This window comes from Lygodium microphyllum, chromosome 17 (assembly GCF_053477565.2).
Source record: "Lygodium microphyllum isolate KBCC chromosome 17, Lygodium_microphyllum_v1.1.10, whole genome shotgun sequence".
NCBI classification, from domain to species: domain Eukaryota; kingdom Viridiplantae; phylum Streptophyta; class Polypodiopsida; order Schizaeales; family Lygodiaceae; genus Lygodium; species Lygodium microphyllum.
In genome coordinates, this window is record NC_141151.1 from 21,326,354 (window position 1) to 21,346,552 (window position 20,199).

At 41.8% G+C, this 20,199-nt stretch overlaps 1 protein-coding gene across 6 annotated transcripts in view; it reads left to right on the top strand.

Annotated features, from left to right (window-relative positions):
- Nucleotides 1–1,623: 1,623 nt before the first annotated feature.
- The window catches only part of LOC148021665 (uncharacterized), a 156,484-nt gene continuing 137,908 nt past the window's right edge, over nt 1,624–20,199 (top strand). For 2 of the 6 annotated variants that reach the window (XR_015694372.1, XM_087697144.1), the window contains exons 1-10: nt 2,590–2,653; nt 2,745–2,865; nt 2,962–3,090; nt 3,204–3,378; nt 10,107–10,383; nt 11,077–11,237; nt 11,344–11,433; nt 11,517–11,585; nt 14,359–14,475; nt 14,582–14,815. Coding sequence is in view for 5 of the 6 variants with exons in the window: in XM_087697144.1 (XP_087553270.1) it covers nt 2,605–2,653; nt 2,745–2,865; nt 2,962–3,090; nt 3,204–3,378; nt 10,107–10,383; nt 11,077–11,237; nt 11,344–11,433; nt 11,517–11,585; nt 14,359–14,475; nt 14,582–14,815 (1,422 nt within the window). In the remaining variant the exon portion in view is untranslated. The other 4 variants (XM_087697146.1, XM_087697147.1, XM_087697148.1 and 1 more) reach the window with 4 other exon arrangements.

Here is a 20,199-nt window from a genome sequence, read left to right on the forward strand (position 1 = left end):
AGATCCTTCCATAAAGGAATGACATGACATCTTAAGCTAATATTAAATGGAGAGTAGACTTCAAACCTTTACACATGAGGCAAATATTCAATATCTCTTCTCTTTCATTTCATTACTACTCTTATATGTGAATGATATTTGTGGGGATTTTAGGGGGGCCCAAAGGGCATGATTGTGGGATTAGTGGGGGAAGTGGCATTGCACTTATTCCTAACCTTGAGACCTAGCCCTACGGGGGGAACAAGATCAGGGTGTTATTGCACTCCATATTAGTGAGAAAAGTGGGATTCTATTAGCTCCACTGACACGCTATCGCACCATAGAGTGCTAGGTGAGAGTTGGATTAAATGTAAATGCCACTCATCCTATTAACACCTTCAAAAAACAAAGGGTGTAACACTATTTTAATGGTGCTAGTCAATAGCACCATGACCTTTTTGCCAATCACAAAATCATGTTTGATAGAAGGATAATACGTCCCCATTATTATCTGTTGCAAGCTCCTTGGTGTGTTTGTTGACGTTCGAATGCATTCATAGCCTTGCTCTTACCCTTGCAACCCCTAGTGCAATGTGGCTCTTAGGGCAATAACATGCACACATTGAATCGACCTACATGAATCATTATAGTTCAAACTATGTGCACATTGTAGGGTGAAGGTGCATTGCAACTTTAACTTCATAAAAAATGAAACTCCAATAGGCTGATGGAGCACCTCTTAAAATAGTGGTACTAAATGAGCTGGAGCAAGTTCATCTCACGTGGTGAAATCTATTTGTGATCTTTATAAGCAAAATTCTTTTCTAATCTGAATTTGGATTGTCTCTCGTCCTTTGGCAATTGGCATGGATATTATCTGTGCAAGGCTGGCATACTCGAAGTCTTCAAAGCCGCTCACGCAAGTCAGTTGACCTGTGGTTGTTGGGGGGAGGCGGCGGGGGAGCGGGCCCCGGGGGCGCGGGTTCGACTCTTACGGTTTACCCCTGGGGCCTGGAACCGAGGGCCACTTGTATGATCTAACTAAGACAAACCGTTGGGATCAGATAGATAGATGACGTATCTTTCGGACCACCGATTTTCTAGAAACCTGGAATGATTCCATGAATTGTTGCAGCCGGTAAACGAGCCGCTACAATACCCGATCCAGCCGGTGACCACTATATAAACGGCCAGCTCCGATTTCTACATCAATTTTGTCTTATTACGTCTTTCAACCATAGCTGTAAGCTCCTTTGACACAAGGCTGTCAGCTCCGAGTCCTACATCAATTTTGTATTATCACCTCTTTCAACCATAGCTGCAAGCTCCATTGACACAAGGCTGTTAGCGTGCTGCGTGCGGGTAGAGTAAAAGGCTTCCGTTCACACCTTCAGGCTTCGTGTTCGTCCCCGAGAGTCACGCGGATCACTGTTCAACGTGGATCACAACGCTTCCCTGACAACAGCCTGCATGCATTTACTCTTTGTCAACAACTTGTGCGCCTCCAGAGCTTGGAATCCTTTCGTCACTCGTGTAAGGTCAGTCCTGCGCGGGCCGCGCCTGTTTCTTGCGAACATCACCGCGCATTGCTTCGTAGTACGCGGAGAGAGAGAGAGAGAGAGAGAGAGAGAGAGAGAGAGAGAGAGAGAGAGAGAGTCTTGAAGTTTCTTGTGAATATCACCGCACATTGCTTCTTAGAGAGAGAGAGAGAGAGAGAGAGAGAGAGAGAGAGAGAGAGAGAGAGAGAGAGAGAGAGAGAGAGAGAGAGAGAGAGAGAGAGAGAGAGAGAGAGAGAGAGAGAGAGAGAGAGAGGCGAAGGTTTCTCTAAGTTCTCTTTGCCTCCTCTTCTGCCTCTCGCATCGACTATCATGCACTCCTTTCAGTCCCAAATTTTGATTTCTCACGATAGTCTAAGGTGCAAAGCTTCTGCCTCGGGCTTCTTCCACGAGTAGTTGGTGAATGCAAATTGCAGTACTCCTCAATCCAGAAACAGCTCTTCAAGCCAATCAAGCCGTCATCTCAGGATCTCAAAGGACACCGTTGGATGGAAATTACACTCCACAATCTGCGAACTTCTGACTGTGAGCTCCAAGCCAAACAAGGCTCCATCTCAGCAAGTTAGTACTTCCATGAAACAGCCACGTGTTTGAAAAACTCGTGAATTGTCCACAGGTAATATCACATTTCACAGATTGACTTTCTGGATTATTGGATCATGTTAGGTAGGTTTTGATAAACAAGCTTGGTGTTCAATTGTTCTCTGAAGATATGATGAGTATTAGTATGATCTCAGTGCAATCTGCACTCCGACTATGAGATAAATCTGCAGTGACTCTGCTCATTTATAGACTTCAAGTCTGCCCTTGTTGTAGTCTCTGATTAGTTGTTGTCCTCACTGTTAACTTGGACTCAATGCTTACATTTTGCTGCCCTCACTATTAACACCGGTTTGCTTCTTACATCATGGTTTCCTGTCATATGATTTATGCCTATAAGCAATACCATTGAAACACCCTTTAAACTTTTAATCTAGGTAGCCCAACAAACAAGCTGATGCTGTAACTTGGAGTTTTGCTGCCAAACGTTCAATGGCGGTATTTCCTTCTGTACACTCTATGCATATGCATGAGAATCGAGATTGTAGAGGCCATTCAAGGACTGGAAAGCAAAACTTGTACATTGGCACTGTTATTTGAACATTGCAACCTTTTAGCTTCTATGCATCAGCACTCTGTCAGTAAACATTGCCTGCTGACATAACCCAGTTTGTTTGGATCAGCCCCCCAGCTTATATAGGCAGTTGTTGGGAAAATATCATGCTGCAGTACAGCACATGTTTTCTGGATATGGATCCTTTGTTGCTTACCATCCAACCATTCCATTGATGTGAGTTTGCTTCTCCTTCCTTTACTACCCACTGACTTTTTTATATGTAAAAGTTAAATTTCAGGTTTTTCCCTCACGTTGAAATCCTTTGGCTAGAGTTGGAGTTCTTTTGCTGGGCTCTCTTTGTATTGGACTCCTACGAGTAGATAAGGAGACACATATTGAAAATCTTTGGGTGGAACAAAATTCTCGAATTATTCCTGAGAAAAATTACTTTGAGTCTCAGTAAGATGTTTCGAATTCGTTCATTAGTGAACAGATGGGTTTTTATTTGATTGATGGGTTTGGCAGTGCCTTGATGCTGATTTGATGTGTCATGTTTCTGGTCTTCAAAACAGCTTTGGAGGCATCTCTCGGAAGGAGTCTGTCACAATCAACTTAAAGACATCTCAGCATGCTAAGATTGATGATCTTGGTCAGGCAATGGATGTAATGATGTCAATCCTGAAGCCACTTTATGACCAGCTCACTTGGAATGTTACAGTTGATGACCGCACTGTTGAGCTTACCCAGGTTTGTTCTAGTCTTTGACATGTTTGAACTAAGATGTGGCTACGTCCAAATTTTTATATATCAAAGGATAGCTTAAGCTCAAGACTGGTAAGATCCTTTTGGGCACCATCATTACCATCATTAGGTCAGAAGTAGAGTAGTTGCTGAGATGATGGGCCACAAGCCACTTTTTTCTACTTGTTTATGTCAGTCTTGAAACTGGCACATAATAGCTGTCTGTGATAAGTTCCTCTGCGTCTCAGAAAAGGGAGAAGGTTAGAACAGATGTAGAACTATTTATCAGTAGAGGAGACCTTCAGATTCAGCTATCACTGCATGCACGCAGAGACACACACACACACACACACACACAAAAAGAAAAAAAGAACAGCAATGTTGCTTAATTTCCTGCAACCATCGGGTGTGTTATTTTCTACATCCACTCATGGTTTGCTTCTGGTATCTGCTGAAGCCTTGGTGAGGACCCTGTCAATTTGGCTGGAACATTATTAAAAAATCTTGGTACCCAAGTGTTGTCACTGAACCATTGGCTGGTTTGGATTTCAACCTGTCCACACACTTGCTCGCATGTCCATGAATATCTTGTTTCCCTTGGAAAAGATTCCCTCTATTAGTTGAAAGTCAACTGCAATATGTCCTTGAGTGTGAGCAGGATCTGCCATGTCAATTTCCCTGCCATACCAACAAGATTTCCAGGCTGATGGTTTCTTTTGTAGCCCAGCCTCAAGATGGCAAAGAAATGTGCAGTGCAACTGCTGTGTTAGTTACTTTGCTAAAATGAGTAATCTAAAGTGTAAAAGGCCGCAACTTCCCTTACATGTAATGCTTTGTAGTGGTACAGTTCTTTTTGGATACTAGAAAGGGCATCATCACTTGGGTTTAGTTTAAGTGTGTGTTTGCTTCAGCTTGGATGGCAAGCACTTTTGAGGGGGATGTCATGACTGTTTGGCATAAATGGATGTTTCACAACGTGTCACTTTGGAAAAGCATAATGAGAAGTTTTGAGAAGCATTGTTGCTACTCACTTCATATATATATGTGCCTCTTTCTTAGTAGATCGAAAGTACCGTTGTGGTTTCTAAAGGAATCACAGATTTTTGCAAAAAGACAACTATAACCAGCATGTCAGCTGACAGAGATAGCATATATAGCAGATGCTTTGCTGTGTGGTAAGTCTTTTGGCTTTAAGAATGCTAATCTGGGTTTATGACAAATGCATAGATTGATAAAGAAACATAGTTAGGGTTAGAGTAGCACAGAGAATGAACATAGAAGATGAAGGGCATCTGAGTAATGAATAAATAGAATGCTCAATGCAACTCTCATGTCTCTAGGACTAGGGCAGAGAGTATGAGCAGAAGAGTGTGCTGTACTTCCTGGGATGCTTGACAGTAGCAAATGCAACCATGGTGAAGGTCAAATCAGTGTCAGACAGGTAGTTGGCAAAGACTAATGATGTGGCAACAGAATAGTCAAATGCAACAATCTGATGACTTGCCAGGCTGGGCGGACAGCAAAACGCAGCCAGTGGCTGGTCATGCAGCTGCAAACAGGAATAGCTTTCCATGTGGCAATAGGCAGTAGCTGGTTAGGGTGTAGACAACAGTTGCCAAGCTGGACAGCGATGCAGGAGAGGTTGAAAACAGTCATGAACAACAGTAGAAGGCTGGACAATAGGTGCATGATGATGGGAAGTCCTAGCTAGCAGCTGGAATTGAGGTATCCTCCACAAATGGGGTGTGGATAGTAGAGAGAAGGCACTTGTAAGTTGTGAAAACGAGATTGAGGTTGGGTGGTGGGTAGCCTGTCTATTTATAGGTGGATGTGTCCTCCCAAATTAAGGTTTGGCTTATGGGACACAAACATTCCTTAGGAACACATTCTTTTTTATGAAAGTTTAGTAATTTAATAAATTAAGCTTGTTTTGGGGGCGTCTAATATAGCTAATTAGCAGATAATGCATCTTTAGCTCAACACCCTCTCTCAAGCACAAAACTAGAACTAGAAAGTGATTGTACTAGCCCAAGCCCATATATTTTTCTTTTCTTAAGGGGTCCCATCCCAAGGCAGCTAGGCCATTGGACAAAGGATGCACGTCGGTTGCCCAGTGGCCTACCAAGACTATAGAGGCGATGGCTATCTTACCAAGGAAGACCAAGTGATCACCTGAGAGAGGCCAATACATTGGACAAAGGGTACTTGTCGGTTGCCCAATGGCCTACAAGGACTTGCAAAGGTGGATGGAACCACACTGATCTTTGGTTTTTGTTTTGTTTATTCAATTTTGGGAAGGATGTTGATTCGATTTAGCATTAAGTGTAGGTTTCCAATCAATGTTTGTCCTATTCAGTAACTTGTGCCTCGAGGGGTGAATAAAAGGGATGGTCTAGGACTCAAATCCAACACATCACAAAATGGACAAGCTATTCGGACCACCACTGGGTGTTGTTGATGAAGGAAACTATAGGGGTATGTGGTGAAGCAAAAAAGAGATGGAAGCAAAGGGAGATTGCCCGAGGAGATTGCCATGTGAGCTACCACGAATCCAGTGGATTTAGAGTTCACCATACTTTGACGGAAAATGGATAAATGTGCATGGATACATGTTTACAAGAATGAAATGCCAATGTATGGGGTTATGTAAGAGGCAATGCAAATCATCATGCTCATGCAAAATGCTATGAAATGGTATCACTTAGACATTGCTCTCGTAAAATCCGCTTGGACAGTGCTGTCATAGGTGAATGGTTCAGTTGTCCAAGTGCCCTTTTATAATCATAGTCATCCAGAGGATACAGATAATGATGTAATGTACAGATGATAATCATTTATGGAGCAATAAATGAACCAAAATCAGAAAGGCACTTTTGATATCCATGTGATAGAGCAGCCAATTGTGTTGAGTGGCTAGGGCAACCAACAAATGGAATAACGTCAACCATGTAATAGCTGCAAAGGTCACTTCGTAATCTATGCCTTGTTTCTATTGAAAACCTTGCACTACAAGGTGAGCCTTGTATTTGTTCAAAGTTCCATCAGCTTTTAGTTTAGTCCTAAAAATCCACTTGGTCTTGATGACTTTCTTGTGGCTCAGATGATCTACCAAGGTCCAAGTCTAATTTTGGTCAATATTCTCAAGCTTCTTTTCCATGGCCTCTCACTGTTAGGGATGCTTTAGAGCCTTTTGCCAACTCTTCGGCTTAGAATGTGCTATATAATTTGTCGTAAAAACAGATGGAAATGAGACACTAGGTATAAGTCAAACAAATCTTTTAGGGCCCTTTAGAGTGGAATTCGATGGAAGGATCCCTAAATCCCATTTTCTCCTGGTACTTGCGAGGTATCGGGTCTTGCAGAGTGGGCCTAGGGATTGAAGATTCTATAGGTGGGTCAAGAGTGCATAGCGGACCCAACTCAGATGACACTATGTCTGATATGGTAGGGGAGGAATTGGCTTAGACGTCGGTGTAGTGTACTGCACAATATCCCTCTCATAAAAAATGACATCTCTTGATAGGCTTTTGCTTTGGACAAATAGCTAACAAAAATCAAGAGATTAACTCAGGGAGTGAGCTTTCCTAGCTTATCATTAGGAGTGTGTGTGCAAGTATAACACCCAAAAACTTTGAAGTAGGAAATAACAATCCGAGTGCCAAAAAATGCCTCAAAGGGGTTATTTGACGGACTGTTGCAATCAGACACCGGTTGAGGATGTACACCAAAGTGTTACCAGTCTCAACCCAAAAGTGCTCAAGAAGCTCTATTGCAAATAGCATAGAGTGTGCCATGTTCATTATAGTCCGTTCCTATGCTCTACGACTCCATTCTGAGAGGGGGAGTTAGTAGATGAAACCAACCTTTCTCCTTGGATAGGATGGTAATAACCTGATTTAACAATATTTATAGCAAGTAAACAATTCACATAAACTGAAATGCACACTTTACCACTTAAATCTTGGACAATGGATAGCTTGTTGGCCCCAAAATTGGTATTTTTTTAATCTTCTGTTGCAAATGGATAGAGTACAACTGAGATTCACTAATCTCCTGTGCTAATCCAAGTGCTGCTTGCTGTCATTAATGACCAGCAAGCCTTCAAAATAATTTGCCCCTTTATTTGCTTGGGGAATTGGCCTTCACCTTGCTCCTTGTGAGACAAATATAGCCCCAAATTGAAACCAGCTAGTTGCCCTCTTGAGTCTCTCTGAAATGCTTCAATTTCAGCGGTTGGAATTCAAGTCCTAGGAATCCCAAGTGTAATAATCACTAGTTGGAGTAGAGGATGATGTAGAAAAGTGCTGAAAACTCTTATCCGATTTGTTGTAGATGCAAATGCAGATCAGGCTGATGCAAAGTTGCAGTAAACTTAAAAACAAGTTGTTGTAGACGCAGTTGTAGATGCAGTTTCAGGAATCATTCAGAGAGGGGCTAGAGTAGTAACAAAGGGGTTGATTTGATGGTGACAGCAGGTGTCCTGAGGACATGTAGTTTTGAAACCTCGATTAATATGTGGAATAACTTTTAATCACATGATTAAGTAAATGTTGCACATGTGAGGTGCAACTAGGGCTAGAGTAAATTTACAAGCTCGAGACTCGAGGAAATCACGAGATGTCAAAGGAAAAAGTTGCTATAAGTTATGCCGCACAAGTACTTGGTGGTATCTGGTGCCAGTTGTTGGCCTAGGTCATTCATTTGGCCATAAGTGTCAGTTGGTGACCCTAGAGAAGTGGCGTTTGATGGTACCTAACGCCAATCTGATGGTCAAAGATGGCATAGAGACACTCAGGAATGGAAGTTGCCTAGCAAATTTAATTATTGACCAGTCAGATTATTTTTCAAGGCATTGAAATAATTATTAGATTAATTTTCAGTATTTAAAGACTGAAAATTAATATTTAATTATGGATAATGCTGGAAAAACCATTTGGGAAGGGTGCTACTTGTCAAAAATGCCCATGTAAGACTGAAAAACGTCTTTAGAGGCTGGAGAGAGGCATTTTTAGTGTATTCAACCTACAAGAGAGAGGGAGGAGATGTTGCCGGTTTGATTTGCAGCTATTGGAGGACCTTCCGAAGCAACCAGGGGCAGGAGAAGACTAATCAATAGCAGGTGACAGCATCTACAAGCTGTTAAGACAGGGCAGCGGCAGTAAATGTCTGATTTTCTTCAGTTCTTTGCATCTACAAGCTGTTGTGGCAGGGCAATAGTTGCATTTGACTGATTTTCAGTCATTCTTCGCAACAAAACTCTGAATTTTCTCTCTCTACAGCTTTCTCTCTCATCTCCCAGTCATTTTATAGCCTTGCTTTGAAGATCTCAGCTTTTGGATCCTCGGAGCTTGAGAAATTGCAAATTTCTTTGCTATAAAAAGAAAGTAGGGTTTAGCAGCAGCCTTAGGAAGCGTGCCAAAAATTGGAAGCTCCAAGACTTGGATTCAACAGGGCTGAAGGTGAATTTCAGCTAAATTCAAGTGGAGGACTAGCCAACCATTGAATTTGGGGCATTTCTATTGTCTGTGAAGTGGATGAAGGCCAGTTAAGTGCCCGAATCAAGGGGCAAAATAGATTGAAGACTTGTTGGTCACTTTGGACAGCAAGGGGAGTTTGGATTGCGAAGGGGATCGGGAGAATCCCATTGTAAATCAACTTTTACTTCAATAAAGCTAAAGAAATACCGAAAGGAGCACCAATTTTGGGGCCAATCGGGTGTGCATTGTCCAAGGTCAGTAGGTAAATTTGTATTTTCAGATTTGCATTAATTGTTTTTTGCTGTTGTAATTAGGGATTTACCATCCATCCACGGAAGGAAGGCTGGTTACAGCAGGCTGGAACCAAATGCAGATGATGGGAACCACCAGATGATCAGGGAGGCAGCAACAAATGCAGCAGCTGAAGTGATGGGCAGACTGGATGGCAATGGAATGCAATTGACTTAGTGCACACTCCATTTGTGGAGATGGAGCCAACCAAAGTGTGCAGGCTTGCTTATGGGACACTGAAGCACATTAAGTGCATTTGAGTTTTGGGGGCTGTTTAAAGAGCTGCTCCTTTTGAAGCTCAACATGGTGTTGTGCTGCCCTATCCAATTCATCAATCCTAAGTAGCTTTGTCCTCTGTTCTCCTTTATTTCAGTAAATGGTGGAATTTGGCTGAATTAGCTCTGCCTCTGGAACTGGCTAACCTGCAGGTTGCCCAGTTGCCTACCCTGACTTGGCATGGGTCATGATGGGCTGCCTGCCCCTGCAACTGCAAGAGGAGGAGGGGGTGTGCAGGATGCTAAATGCACATAGCTTCTAGATGTTTTGGAAATGTCTTGTAAAGAAATACACTTCAGAAATCTTTTGTTAGTATTTGAGTATTTAATAAAAAACAGTTGCTTGCTATTTTATGGAGGGATTTTATGTGTGGTATGAAAAGTATACATGTCTAATCGTTGTATAAACTAGGAGCAGTGAATGGTTTAAAGACATGTATGTAAAAGTACACCAGGACCAGTGATTGTAATAGTAAAGGTGTTGAATATGTAAAAGGGGCAAAATTGTTTTGAAAAATCGCAAGTCTTTAATTGTTTCAAATTCTCATTTGCTGTTCTTGGAAGTTTTCATGCTTGCAGTGTGTTCCATAGATGCGCTTAACAAAAGAATCAACTTACCTATTCTTGTTAGGATTTTGTATTCAATGTCTCTGATGGTCTTTCTGGTTTGTGTGCTCCTTTTGGGATATAGAGTGATTTTTGTGAACGGCCACTTGTTCCCATAACAATGAGGAGGGGGGCTGACCCCAACATTTATGGAAATTGGTATGCTTGGGGGTACCGCCGAATTTCAAATTGCGTCCTCAATACTCTTCAAATCCTTTTCAGTTTCAATGTCAGTTCATATATGCTTCCAGAAGACTGGGGATTTGATGACTTTCCATGCTATAAACTTACTGCAATGGATTGCTTTCAAGAAGGGAAGGAGTTTGACTATCCTGAGGCTCTGCAACAGCTAGAAATATTGAGTACATTTCGCTCCTTGCTGAAAGTAACTATTGGATACACCATCGTCCATTGATGTCTCTATACAACCAATATTTAACGTGTGTACCTAAATGTCTTTGTATTAAGCTAGGACCATTATCTGACACCAAATCAACACACATTCATTGTCTCATGTCTATGTCAGATTTATATCGCATCTTGGTGGTGCTTTAGTGAAAGGAATCTGGATTTTTTGTAATGTATTTACTTCCATTTTTAAAGGAAAAAAGAGAGAATGGAAATCAAACTCTTGGAATGCTTGGTTCTTTCTTAGATAATCTAGGCTTATTACTTCATTCCTAACTAGGAGCCGTTTTAGCAGAAGAATGGGATGATAACATGGAAATGGAGTTTTGAGATGATATTTAATGATAGTTGTCTAAGTTTGCACAGATACAAGAGCCAAGCCACGTGTGAGTGTGTTAAAATTTTTTGACCATGCATAGACAGGTTTGGATTCTGGAAATCACAGTCCTGAAAGAAGTCAGAAAATCTTTAAGTGCATTCAATACTTGTTATCAAATTTCACTGCGACTGCATTCTTATTTAAAAGGGAATTGGAGTCTTCTCCGTTTACAGATTATGATGACCTTTTTCCAAACTAGTTCTAAAGATGTTTCAGTCTGGTTTTTAGTCATCAGCTTTTTCTTAACTCTCTCTTTTTGTTCTTACAGTTATTCTGAATTCCACGCTAAATGGGACATTGAACCAGGTTGTATATGGCTTTGAACAGCTTACAAATCACCAGTGCTATGGCTCTCTTGCATCTTCATTGAGGAGCAATCCCAGAAGCATTGGTGTGAATGTTAAACTTTCTGCACAGCAAGTTGACGATGTATGTCAATTCTATGAAATGTCGTTGCAATTTTGTATTAGATGCATTGTGATATTCAGAGACTCAAATTTCCTTACCAGTCATTAGATGTTCTCTCCTCTTGCAGATTTTAGAAGGCATCAAAACTGTCACAACAGTTTTTGCTTCTTGGGGTTACAACTGGCGACCTTCCTACAAAGAAATGACTAGTCAACAGGTTAAAGCTTTTGGCTTTCTGTGCTTGTTAAGGTTTGTGAATTTGACTCAAGTTCTTAAAATATTACATGGCGCTTTGTGCAGGTGTTGCTCTACTTCAATAAAGCGATTGAATTCTCAAAGAACTCGAGCATCAATTTAAGTAATCCAGCGGTAATGAGATAAGTTTCTTGTGGTTATAGTTTTTGTGCATTTGTCTGAATTTTCAGCAACCTTCACAGTTGGCTGAGGCATCATGTAGGCAATCTGAGGCAGCCATGAAAACCCTAATTCTTGCTGTTTACAGATCTGGGATCAGCGAAATCCCATCAGCAACACCTCCAGATCAGAATGGAGGCAGGCCACAAGAGTTTCTTGTATAGATGTGGCTGGTGACAGCAATTTCTACCCCAGATCAGGCTGGCAACAGCATTTATTGGCTGAGATCAAGCTGAAAGAGAGATGAGCAGCAGGAGGAGAGAGAAATCAGTATTTTCCTGCCCAGAAAGATGCTGAAACAGGTCGCCACCCAGCAGCTCCTTGGCTTCTGGGCCCTTTCCCCCAAGTTACATGGCCCTGTCAGGGGCTGATTGCCAAGGTCAGCCCCTGGCACTTGGCAGACCTGCCCATCCAATCTCAGCCTCACAACTGAATTTTCATCCAAGTTTAGTTCAGCAACGTACTAAAAAATTGGCCCTGCCCAAGTTTTGGCTACTGCCCAGCCCTCAATTTTAAATCTCTGACCACTGTGAACCTGAAAATGTTTTGCAACTTGCCAATCCTTCCCAAACCTTAGTCGAAGATATTAAATGATTTGATTCTCTAAACCCTTTGACACTGAAAAACATTGCCAAGGGGCTATCCGAAGTCTTTGGATCAGGTCTATCCTAGGTACCCATTGGCATTTGTCCTTAACTTCTGGCAATGTCTCGCACTGCCCAAATTGATTTTGCACATCTTAACTTAATTTCACATGTGCACAATTTAATTATCCCAAGAGAAATAAATCAAAAGTTCACGACAGAGCACCTAGCCTGAATTGACAATGATCAATCATCCCTTTCTGTTTTTACTCCAGGACAGCCCTCTTAACCTCTTGCCTTTTAGTCCATGCAAAGGTTTTGTTCTGCTGCTTTGGCTTGCCAATTACCAGCCCTCAGGTGGTCATCATGCATATTGGTCTATCTCTGGTCCAGCAAACTCCTGTACACAGGCAAGTTCTCATACTCTGCAAACATGGAATGCCTTTGCTCTCTTTCGATGAAGTTGATGCCTTATGCAGCCTCTCTGCACCTATGACATGGGGTTCACCTCTACTAGACATAGACTGCAGTCGGAATAGGAGAATAAAATTTCAATCTCCAAGCTAGTCTGATGAATCCTTGCTCAGCAGCTTTTCTTGATTGTTCCAAACTGAGATTGTCATTATTAATAGGATCATTGTGCACTTCATCTTCTGCAAAATTAAATCAGCTGTACATATGTGGCTGTTGCTAGAAGTGGCAAATAGTGGAGGGCACTGCAGATATTTTGCCCAGGACTGTCAAGTTGATTGTTCATCCCTCTAAGTCCTTCACAATGAAGAGTCATGATGGGCCTTCTCCTGCAACCATTTAGGCTCCATGTTGATCTATTTGCAGTGGTTGCTGATGGGCAATGAGCTGCCGTGATTGTCACTGCATTCTCCTATTTTTCTGCTCCAGCCATTGTACTGGTAATCCTAATTGGCGTACTCCGCTTTGCCCTTTAATCATTGGCGACTCTACTCCTTGGCACCTTGCTTGCTATCCCAGCCTACTGCGCTTCCTTCATTTAGTCTTCAAGGCCCTTCTCGATTTTCACCTCCTTCATGTACTTGGCTTTTATTTGTTTGTTTGGTACTATTGCAAATCAAATGCATGACATGTGGCTTAAGGAGAGTTTAATGAACAGAAAATTTGATCTCAGGCTGACCAAGTAGAGATGCTTGCAGCAAGATCATGAGAACTGAGTGGGTTAGCTGGTGAGGTCAATGGGTGTCAAGTAGCAGGAAGATGGGCAAAGTGAAGGAGCAAAAGGTAAAATTGGTAGTGCTCAGTGTATTAATGAGTGTTGGAGCCTATGTTGCACTTGGAAAAGGAAGTATCAGAGGTGGGCAAGGTAGAGGATATTGGATCAGAAAGATGTGAAAGAATCAGTGAGAGGGCAGTCATGATGTGCTTACTCCTGTGTGAATGGTATCTGAAAGAGTGCTAAATTGCTTGTTGAAAGCAGGACTGGTAAAGTGTGCGTAGACTGAGAAAGAGGGTGAGTAACATTGTAACACCTCTACTGCCTTTATTCATGTGAATAGGGTTTGAAGTGCAAGAGAGTATCTAACAGTTTGAGTTTATAGCTTGATAAATGTTACAAGCCCAGTTAAATTGGCACATTGATTAAGCTTGAAGCACCAAGGTAGCATCGGTGTAGCACCTGTTGTATTCTTTCTATTCCAAACTGGGAACAGCTGGATCCAATTCCTATATACGATTGTGAATATTATGATTAGTGACTTTCTGATTTTTCCTGATATGGGTGGATGACAAGCAGCTTAAAAGATCTTGCTAGAGCATCAGAACCACTGCGTTAAACAGAAAATGAACAATAGGTTATGAGACTAAAAGGATGTGCATTGTACAACTGAAGATGTAGCACTCAACTCTATAAAAACAACTTTACAAGAAGAATGCAAAGGCACTGCATATTCTTTGGATTGTGTTTGAACTTTGTGTCTAGTCAATGTTTAAACTTCATGCTTGTCAGTCTTCTGTGCTGGGTTTCTGGTTTTGGAGAAAGAAGCTTTACTATCTTCCCTGTATGCCTGCCTGCTCACTTCAATTTTGTACAAGATAAGTGTTTTTATTCTACCATTTTCAATCATTCAATGCATTCTCTTACAATGGCTTAACTTTTGCAATCTTTTTGGCAGCTGCAACATTGTATAACCGAGCATAGGCCTTGCTGCTTGACATGGTTTGGTGCAATGGCTCCAGTTGAATATACACTTGGAGGTGTTGAGTACGATGGGTTGGGGAAAATAACTTCAGTGAGAAGTTCATACGAAAAGTTCTCTTAGGGCTTACCTGATGATGCTGTAGAATAAAAATTTCTCTTCAGTTTTGCTTTTGTTAAGTTTAATGAGTTTAATGCAGGTTGAGTCAATGAGATGGGGAGCTAACAATTGGAATCACAATCATCCCTTGTGGGTCGAGTTTATTACGAATAAATTGAATACGAGCAACACGGCTAACCAAAGGGAGAGCTTAGTGCTTGGTTGGGAAGAAGAAATGCTTAAAATTCTTGCACCTTTACAACAGAATGCTGCTGGCACCAATTTTACATCAGGGGGAGCTTATGGAGATTATCAAGTTCAGTTTAATGTTTGGGTGGGTAAAGATATTATATTTCACTCACTATTCTCTTCTTTTCTGTCAATGAGGAAAACTTCTTTGCTTCTGATGCACAGGCAGAGGTATACTGTATAACCGACTTTTTGTCAGGGAATCCAGCAAGCCCCCTCTGGATGGTCAATCTTTGTCAGAGTTTTTTCTTGCTTATTGTGCCATCAATTGTTCGTTAATGATATAGGAGAGATGTTTCCCTTTGTGTGAGTTAAATCATACAGTTTTTTATCGGTATCTTGATAGTTATATCAGGCTGCAGACACTACCACATTAGATGCCTAGATGCACTAAACACTTCAGTTTTCAGATGGGAACAAGATGATGTTAACTGCTTCATTTACTGAATTCTATTATTAAGAAATTCTAAATCTGACATGCCCTTTCACTAGCTTCTGATTCATGATACTAATTGAACCTGCTGAATTCATTAGCGAATCTATTTTGTTTCATGTGTGATATTTTCAGAAGAGATGATCTATATGGTCAAAATCTTTCTCTATGATGTCAAGGCAGGCAAGTCTAAAATTGCAAAAGGAAATCATTGCAGCATAGTTTTACTCTGTTGCATATTATATTATGAAGCTAGCATTATGGAATGTAAAGGGTGTTTCATCCGGTAGTAAACGATATAGGATGTGGAGGACTATTTTGTTAGCAAGTCTGGAGAACATGCCGGATGCCATTTGATTGGAAGATGCTTCGATTGTTACTAAGGTTCTTGTTGGGTTTGACTCATGCCCACGCTCATAGAGGAGTGTCAGTGATCCGTGGTAGGACGCTGGGGCACTTTTTACTCTCCTTATGAGAGGTTTTTTCCCCTAGTTATATTATCTTCTATTTTATGTGCTTATGTTACACAGTTTGGGCACTTATCATGTTTTACACCTTTCGGATGTGAATGCACATTAACAACCGTAAGGTTTAAGGGTTGTACTTTGTACTTTCATTACGCTCTTTGGTAATCGTTTCGGAGTCGTGCTGTGTCTTCACTCTCTCACTCTCTTCACTGTCAGCTAAGTATTCTCAGCTGAGCTTCAATCCTCCATATCTCACATTTGGTATTGGAGCTGTGGGTCAGCTCCAGCTGCACTACATTACCACCAGGCCGCCATAATCCTGCCAGTCAGCTGCTGGTCTTTGAGACCTGCAGCTCCCACTTGCAGCCACTTGCACCATCTGCAGGTCCACCCCCAGCTGCCAATTGTGTTTGCCACAATGCCACCACTGCCTGTTGCAGCTCCCACAGCCTAGGCGCCGCATGCACCAGATACTGCCATTGTCATCAGCTCCAGCGCCCCTGCCACCAGTGTGAGCTCCGCTTGGTCAAAGTGCCCCCCAGGTCTGTAGCACTGCCTGCCTTATGGCCAGCATCTTTCTGCTCCTCCAGGCCGATAGCGCTTCTTCCACCTCTTGCCGCTTGGCTCATGAGCTCCACCTGTCGGCCACCAAGCAACTGCTACCTGGCTCTCGTCTTAGGTGATAGGTATACTTTATTACTTTTTTATTTGTGAAATCCGAGCTACAACAAGGGGCTTTTGCTTGGGGAGTGCATTTTTGCTCTTGGAAGTGCTTTTGGGCACACACATTGCAGCAATTTCTTGGGATTCGGGCCATAAAATTTGGGGCTTTTGGGTTCAATGAAGACATTAGCACATGTACTACAGCTATAGTCTGAAATAGACTGAAATTGTGCAATTTGGACATAAAAAATTTGGGGCTTTTGCGTTGGTTGTGTTGCTGAGCACTATTTGTGCATTGGACAATGTATACATTGGACAGTTTTGACAGAGTGTGACACAGGTTTGTCAATTACAGCATGGTGCATGCTGTAATTTTTGGAAATTTTTAGATTTCCAGGTTGTTCCAGCTTTAGTTCTTTCTCTTGTGCTATTTGAAACAGTGACATTTACTATGGCGAGTTAGGGATAGAGTGATGTATTCACATATGTATCCAAGGAGGATAGATTGGACGGCAATAATTATTCTCTATGGTCTTTCATGATGAAGAATGTGCTGATTGCAAACGATCTTTGGGATTATGTTAGTGGTGAAGAAGTTCGTCTTGGAATTGTGGCTCCTGCAACACCTCCTCCAGGAGGACCTAGTCAAAGGCCCACTCCAGCTCAGCCACTATAAATCCCTCCAACACACCTTCCAACAAGGCTCGTATACAAACTCAAAAAGTCACATGGCTACCCCGGCAACACCGTCTGACTCACCACCCAGTAGTGCCATGGGACTGGCACTCAACTAGCAGGGGGGTAATGTTTACTACAAAGCGAAGGAAGCAAAAAACGAGGCATCAAGAGGAAAAGTGCAAGGTGGAAAAAAAAGGAAAAGGTGCCCTGCAAGAGAGTGGGCTTGGAAAAAATCTAAAAGCATGGGAACAACCACCAGGAGTACAAGAAGAAGCCAAAAGCAAGAAAGTGCACCTTTAAATATAAAGGTGTAGCCAAAACCTCTATAAAAGAGCACTAGACTCCCTCCTGTGCAATTTGGAACCATGAACGGGCGGTAGGAGGACAATAGGAAAAAGGGTCCCCGGCCGGCCATGTAAGAAAAGGGGGATAAGGGGATGACTGCCCAAAAGGGATTTAGGGTTTTGTATATAAAGTTCAAAAAGGGAATGAGAGCTCATTCTTAGCATGTGGCAAAAAAGCTTCTTCTTCTTCTTCTCTTTTCTTGTCTTCTTGCTTGTGCTTGAGTGAGGGAGTGTGAGAGAGTGAGGGAGTGAATGCATGAGAGTGAGGAATCAAGGAGAAGAAGCTCCCCATCTCCTCTCTTTATCTTCTTATCTTCTCTTCTCTTCTCTTATCTCTCGCGACTATGGAGGATGGAGCTTGATAGAGAGGAATTGAGGTTGCTTGAGCTTGCCTCAAGGATCGTGGAGCTACCGGTGTGCAAGGGAGAGGAAGGTACTAGAATCGAGCATCAAGGTAAGCTCACTACATCCCATGGATAGGGATAGTGCGTTGGCTATGTGAGAGGTAGCCATGGCCGCTCGCTTGAAACGCTTAACCAATAAGTGGTCCGTAGGTCACGGGGGTTGAGCTAGAGAGCTTCCTTCAACTATGAAGAGTCTGCAAGTAGAGCAGCAAGGTTTGAAGCTTCTTCTTGAAGTTTGAAGCTTCCCTCTTCATTTGAGCTTGTTGGCAATATCATTGGCCACTTGGGGACCCTCCCCATCATCTCAAACACTTGGACTAGCATTCCAATCTCTTTAGGGCTAAAGGCGTCATCAGCGTGGGTATGCAGATTTGCTTTTCAGCATACTCAAGACCTACAACAGCTACTCCTCTTCATTTGGCATCATGGTTTGAAGGGGAGCTACAAGCTCTACCCCGAGACCTACGGACCAAAGATCGGCAGCATAAAAGGCTTGGGACACATGGGATGTTCAAGCATTGTCAGTGATTGCCTTGGCAATTTAGCGGTCTATAATCCGGTACATACAGTCTGTAGTTTCTTGACGGGAAGCATGGCTTACTTGAGCAGATGTTTGCTGGAAAAAATGAGACACATCTCTTTCTTGAAGAAAGAGCTTGAGAATGTATGAAATGCCCTAATCTCACCATGAAAATTTCTCCATAGCCACTTACTTTCTTCAATTGGTTAGTTGCTTGTAGAAGAAGAGCAAACAAGAAAGAACAGTGGGGCGGATGTAATAGCCTCTGAACAAGCTTTTATGGCGAGGTAGAAGGATAAGGATAGCCAGTCTTAAAATGCTTTGCAAAGTTCTAGAAGTTCAGTTGCTTCATAGAGCAATAAGAAACAGGGGGCATGCAAGCCAAGAAGAGAAAGTGCCACTATTGTAAGAAGCGAGGTCATTACATCACGGAATGTAAGAAGGGCATTGCTAAGGAGGAGGAGTCAAGGATGTCTGTCTGATGCACCTTCTATTGCCACATAGTCCGTGTCTTTTGTTGTAGACTATGACTACTGTTTTTACACTTGCAGTTATGACTCTTCTTGGACTGATAGAGCATTTAGCTCTATTGAGGATGCTAGCACTTGGTTCTTTGATAGTGGTGCTTCTAAGCACATTACATCCCATAAGAATTTGTTTTCCTTTGTTATTGTAGCTTCTATTGGTAAGTCTGTGCAGTGTGCCAACAATGCATCTTACCTTGTTAGAGGTGTTAGGGAGATTGTCTTGAAAGCCATTGATGGCTCTACTCTCCATTTCTAGGATGCATTATTTGTGCAAGGCATAAAGAATTTGTTGTTCATTTCTTCTTTAATAAAGTGTGGTATGCAAGTCACATTTGATGATGACAAATGTACGGTTAGGGATAAAGAATTATTGACTTTGGTTTTGACTAGCACATTATGTCATGAACTATATGAATTAGATGCCTATTCGATTGATCAGTTAGCCTATTTAACATCTACTCTTACTCCTGTTATGTCATAGGGAGAGTTATGGCATGCTCGCATGGGGCATGTCAAGTTTCAACTATGACAGTTTGATGTTTATGCAATGTACTTAGATGCTAGATGGCTTACCTCTCTTGGAGAGACCTCTTGAGCATATTTGTGAGGGATGCATTTTGGGGAAAAGGCATCGATTCTTGTTTCCTCGTGATGTTGCTTTTAAGGCAACCGCCAGATTATAGATTGCGTATTTGGATGTATGTGGATCTATGCAGACAAAGTCATTGGGTGGATGTTATTGTTTCATCACCTTCATTGATGACTTTACTCGTTTTTGTTGAGTCTACTCATTGGTGAAAAGGTTAGAGGTGTATGATGCATTTTTTGCTTATGTCGCACTTGCTGAAAATAAATTTGGCTGCAAGATTAAGACTCTCCATTCAGACCAAGGGGGGAAATACATGTCTTCCTTGCTGAATAAATTTTTGAAGCTGAAAGGCATTGTCAATCAATATACTACTACATATACTCCACATCAGAATGGGGTTGCAGAAAGGAAGAATCAATCACTTATGGAGATGGCCAAATGTATGTGGAAAGCTAAGAGTTTGCCACACGGCTTTTGGATGGAAGCAGTTATGTGTGCTTGTTGTGTTTTGAATAGGTGCCCTACTAAGGCATTAAAAAATGTCACGCATTTTAAGGCTTGGAACATCCAAAAATATTTAGTTGACCATTTTCATACCTTTGGGTGTTTTGCGTATGCTCATATTTGTGAAGTACTAAGAAAGAAGTTGGATAACAAGGCTGTCAAATGCATTTTTGTAGGGTACAGTAGTGAGAGCAACGGATATAGATTATATGATCCTGTTCCAAGAAAGTCTTTATCATGTGGTTTTTGATGAAAAATCAAAATTATGTCTTGTTGGTTTTGAGACATATCAAGCTGCAAATGATGTGTTTGAAGGGCTGCTGCCCATTTCTTTTGGTGA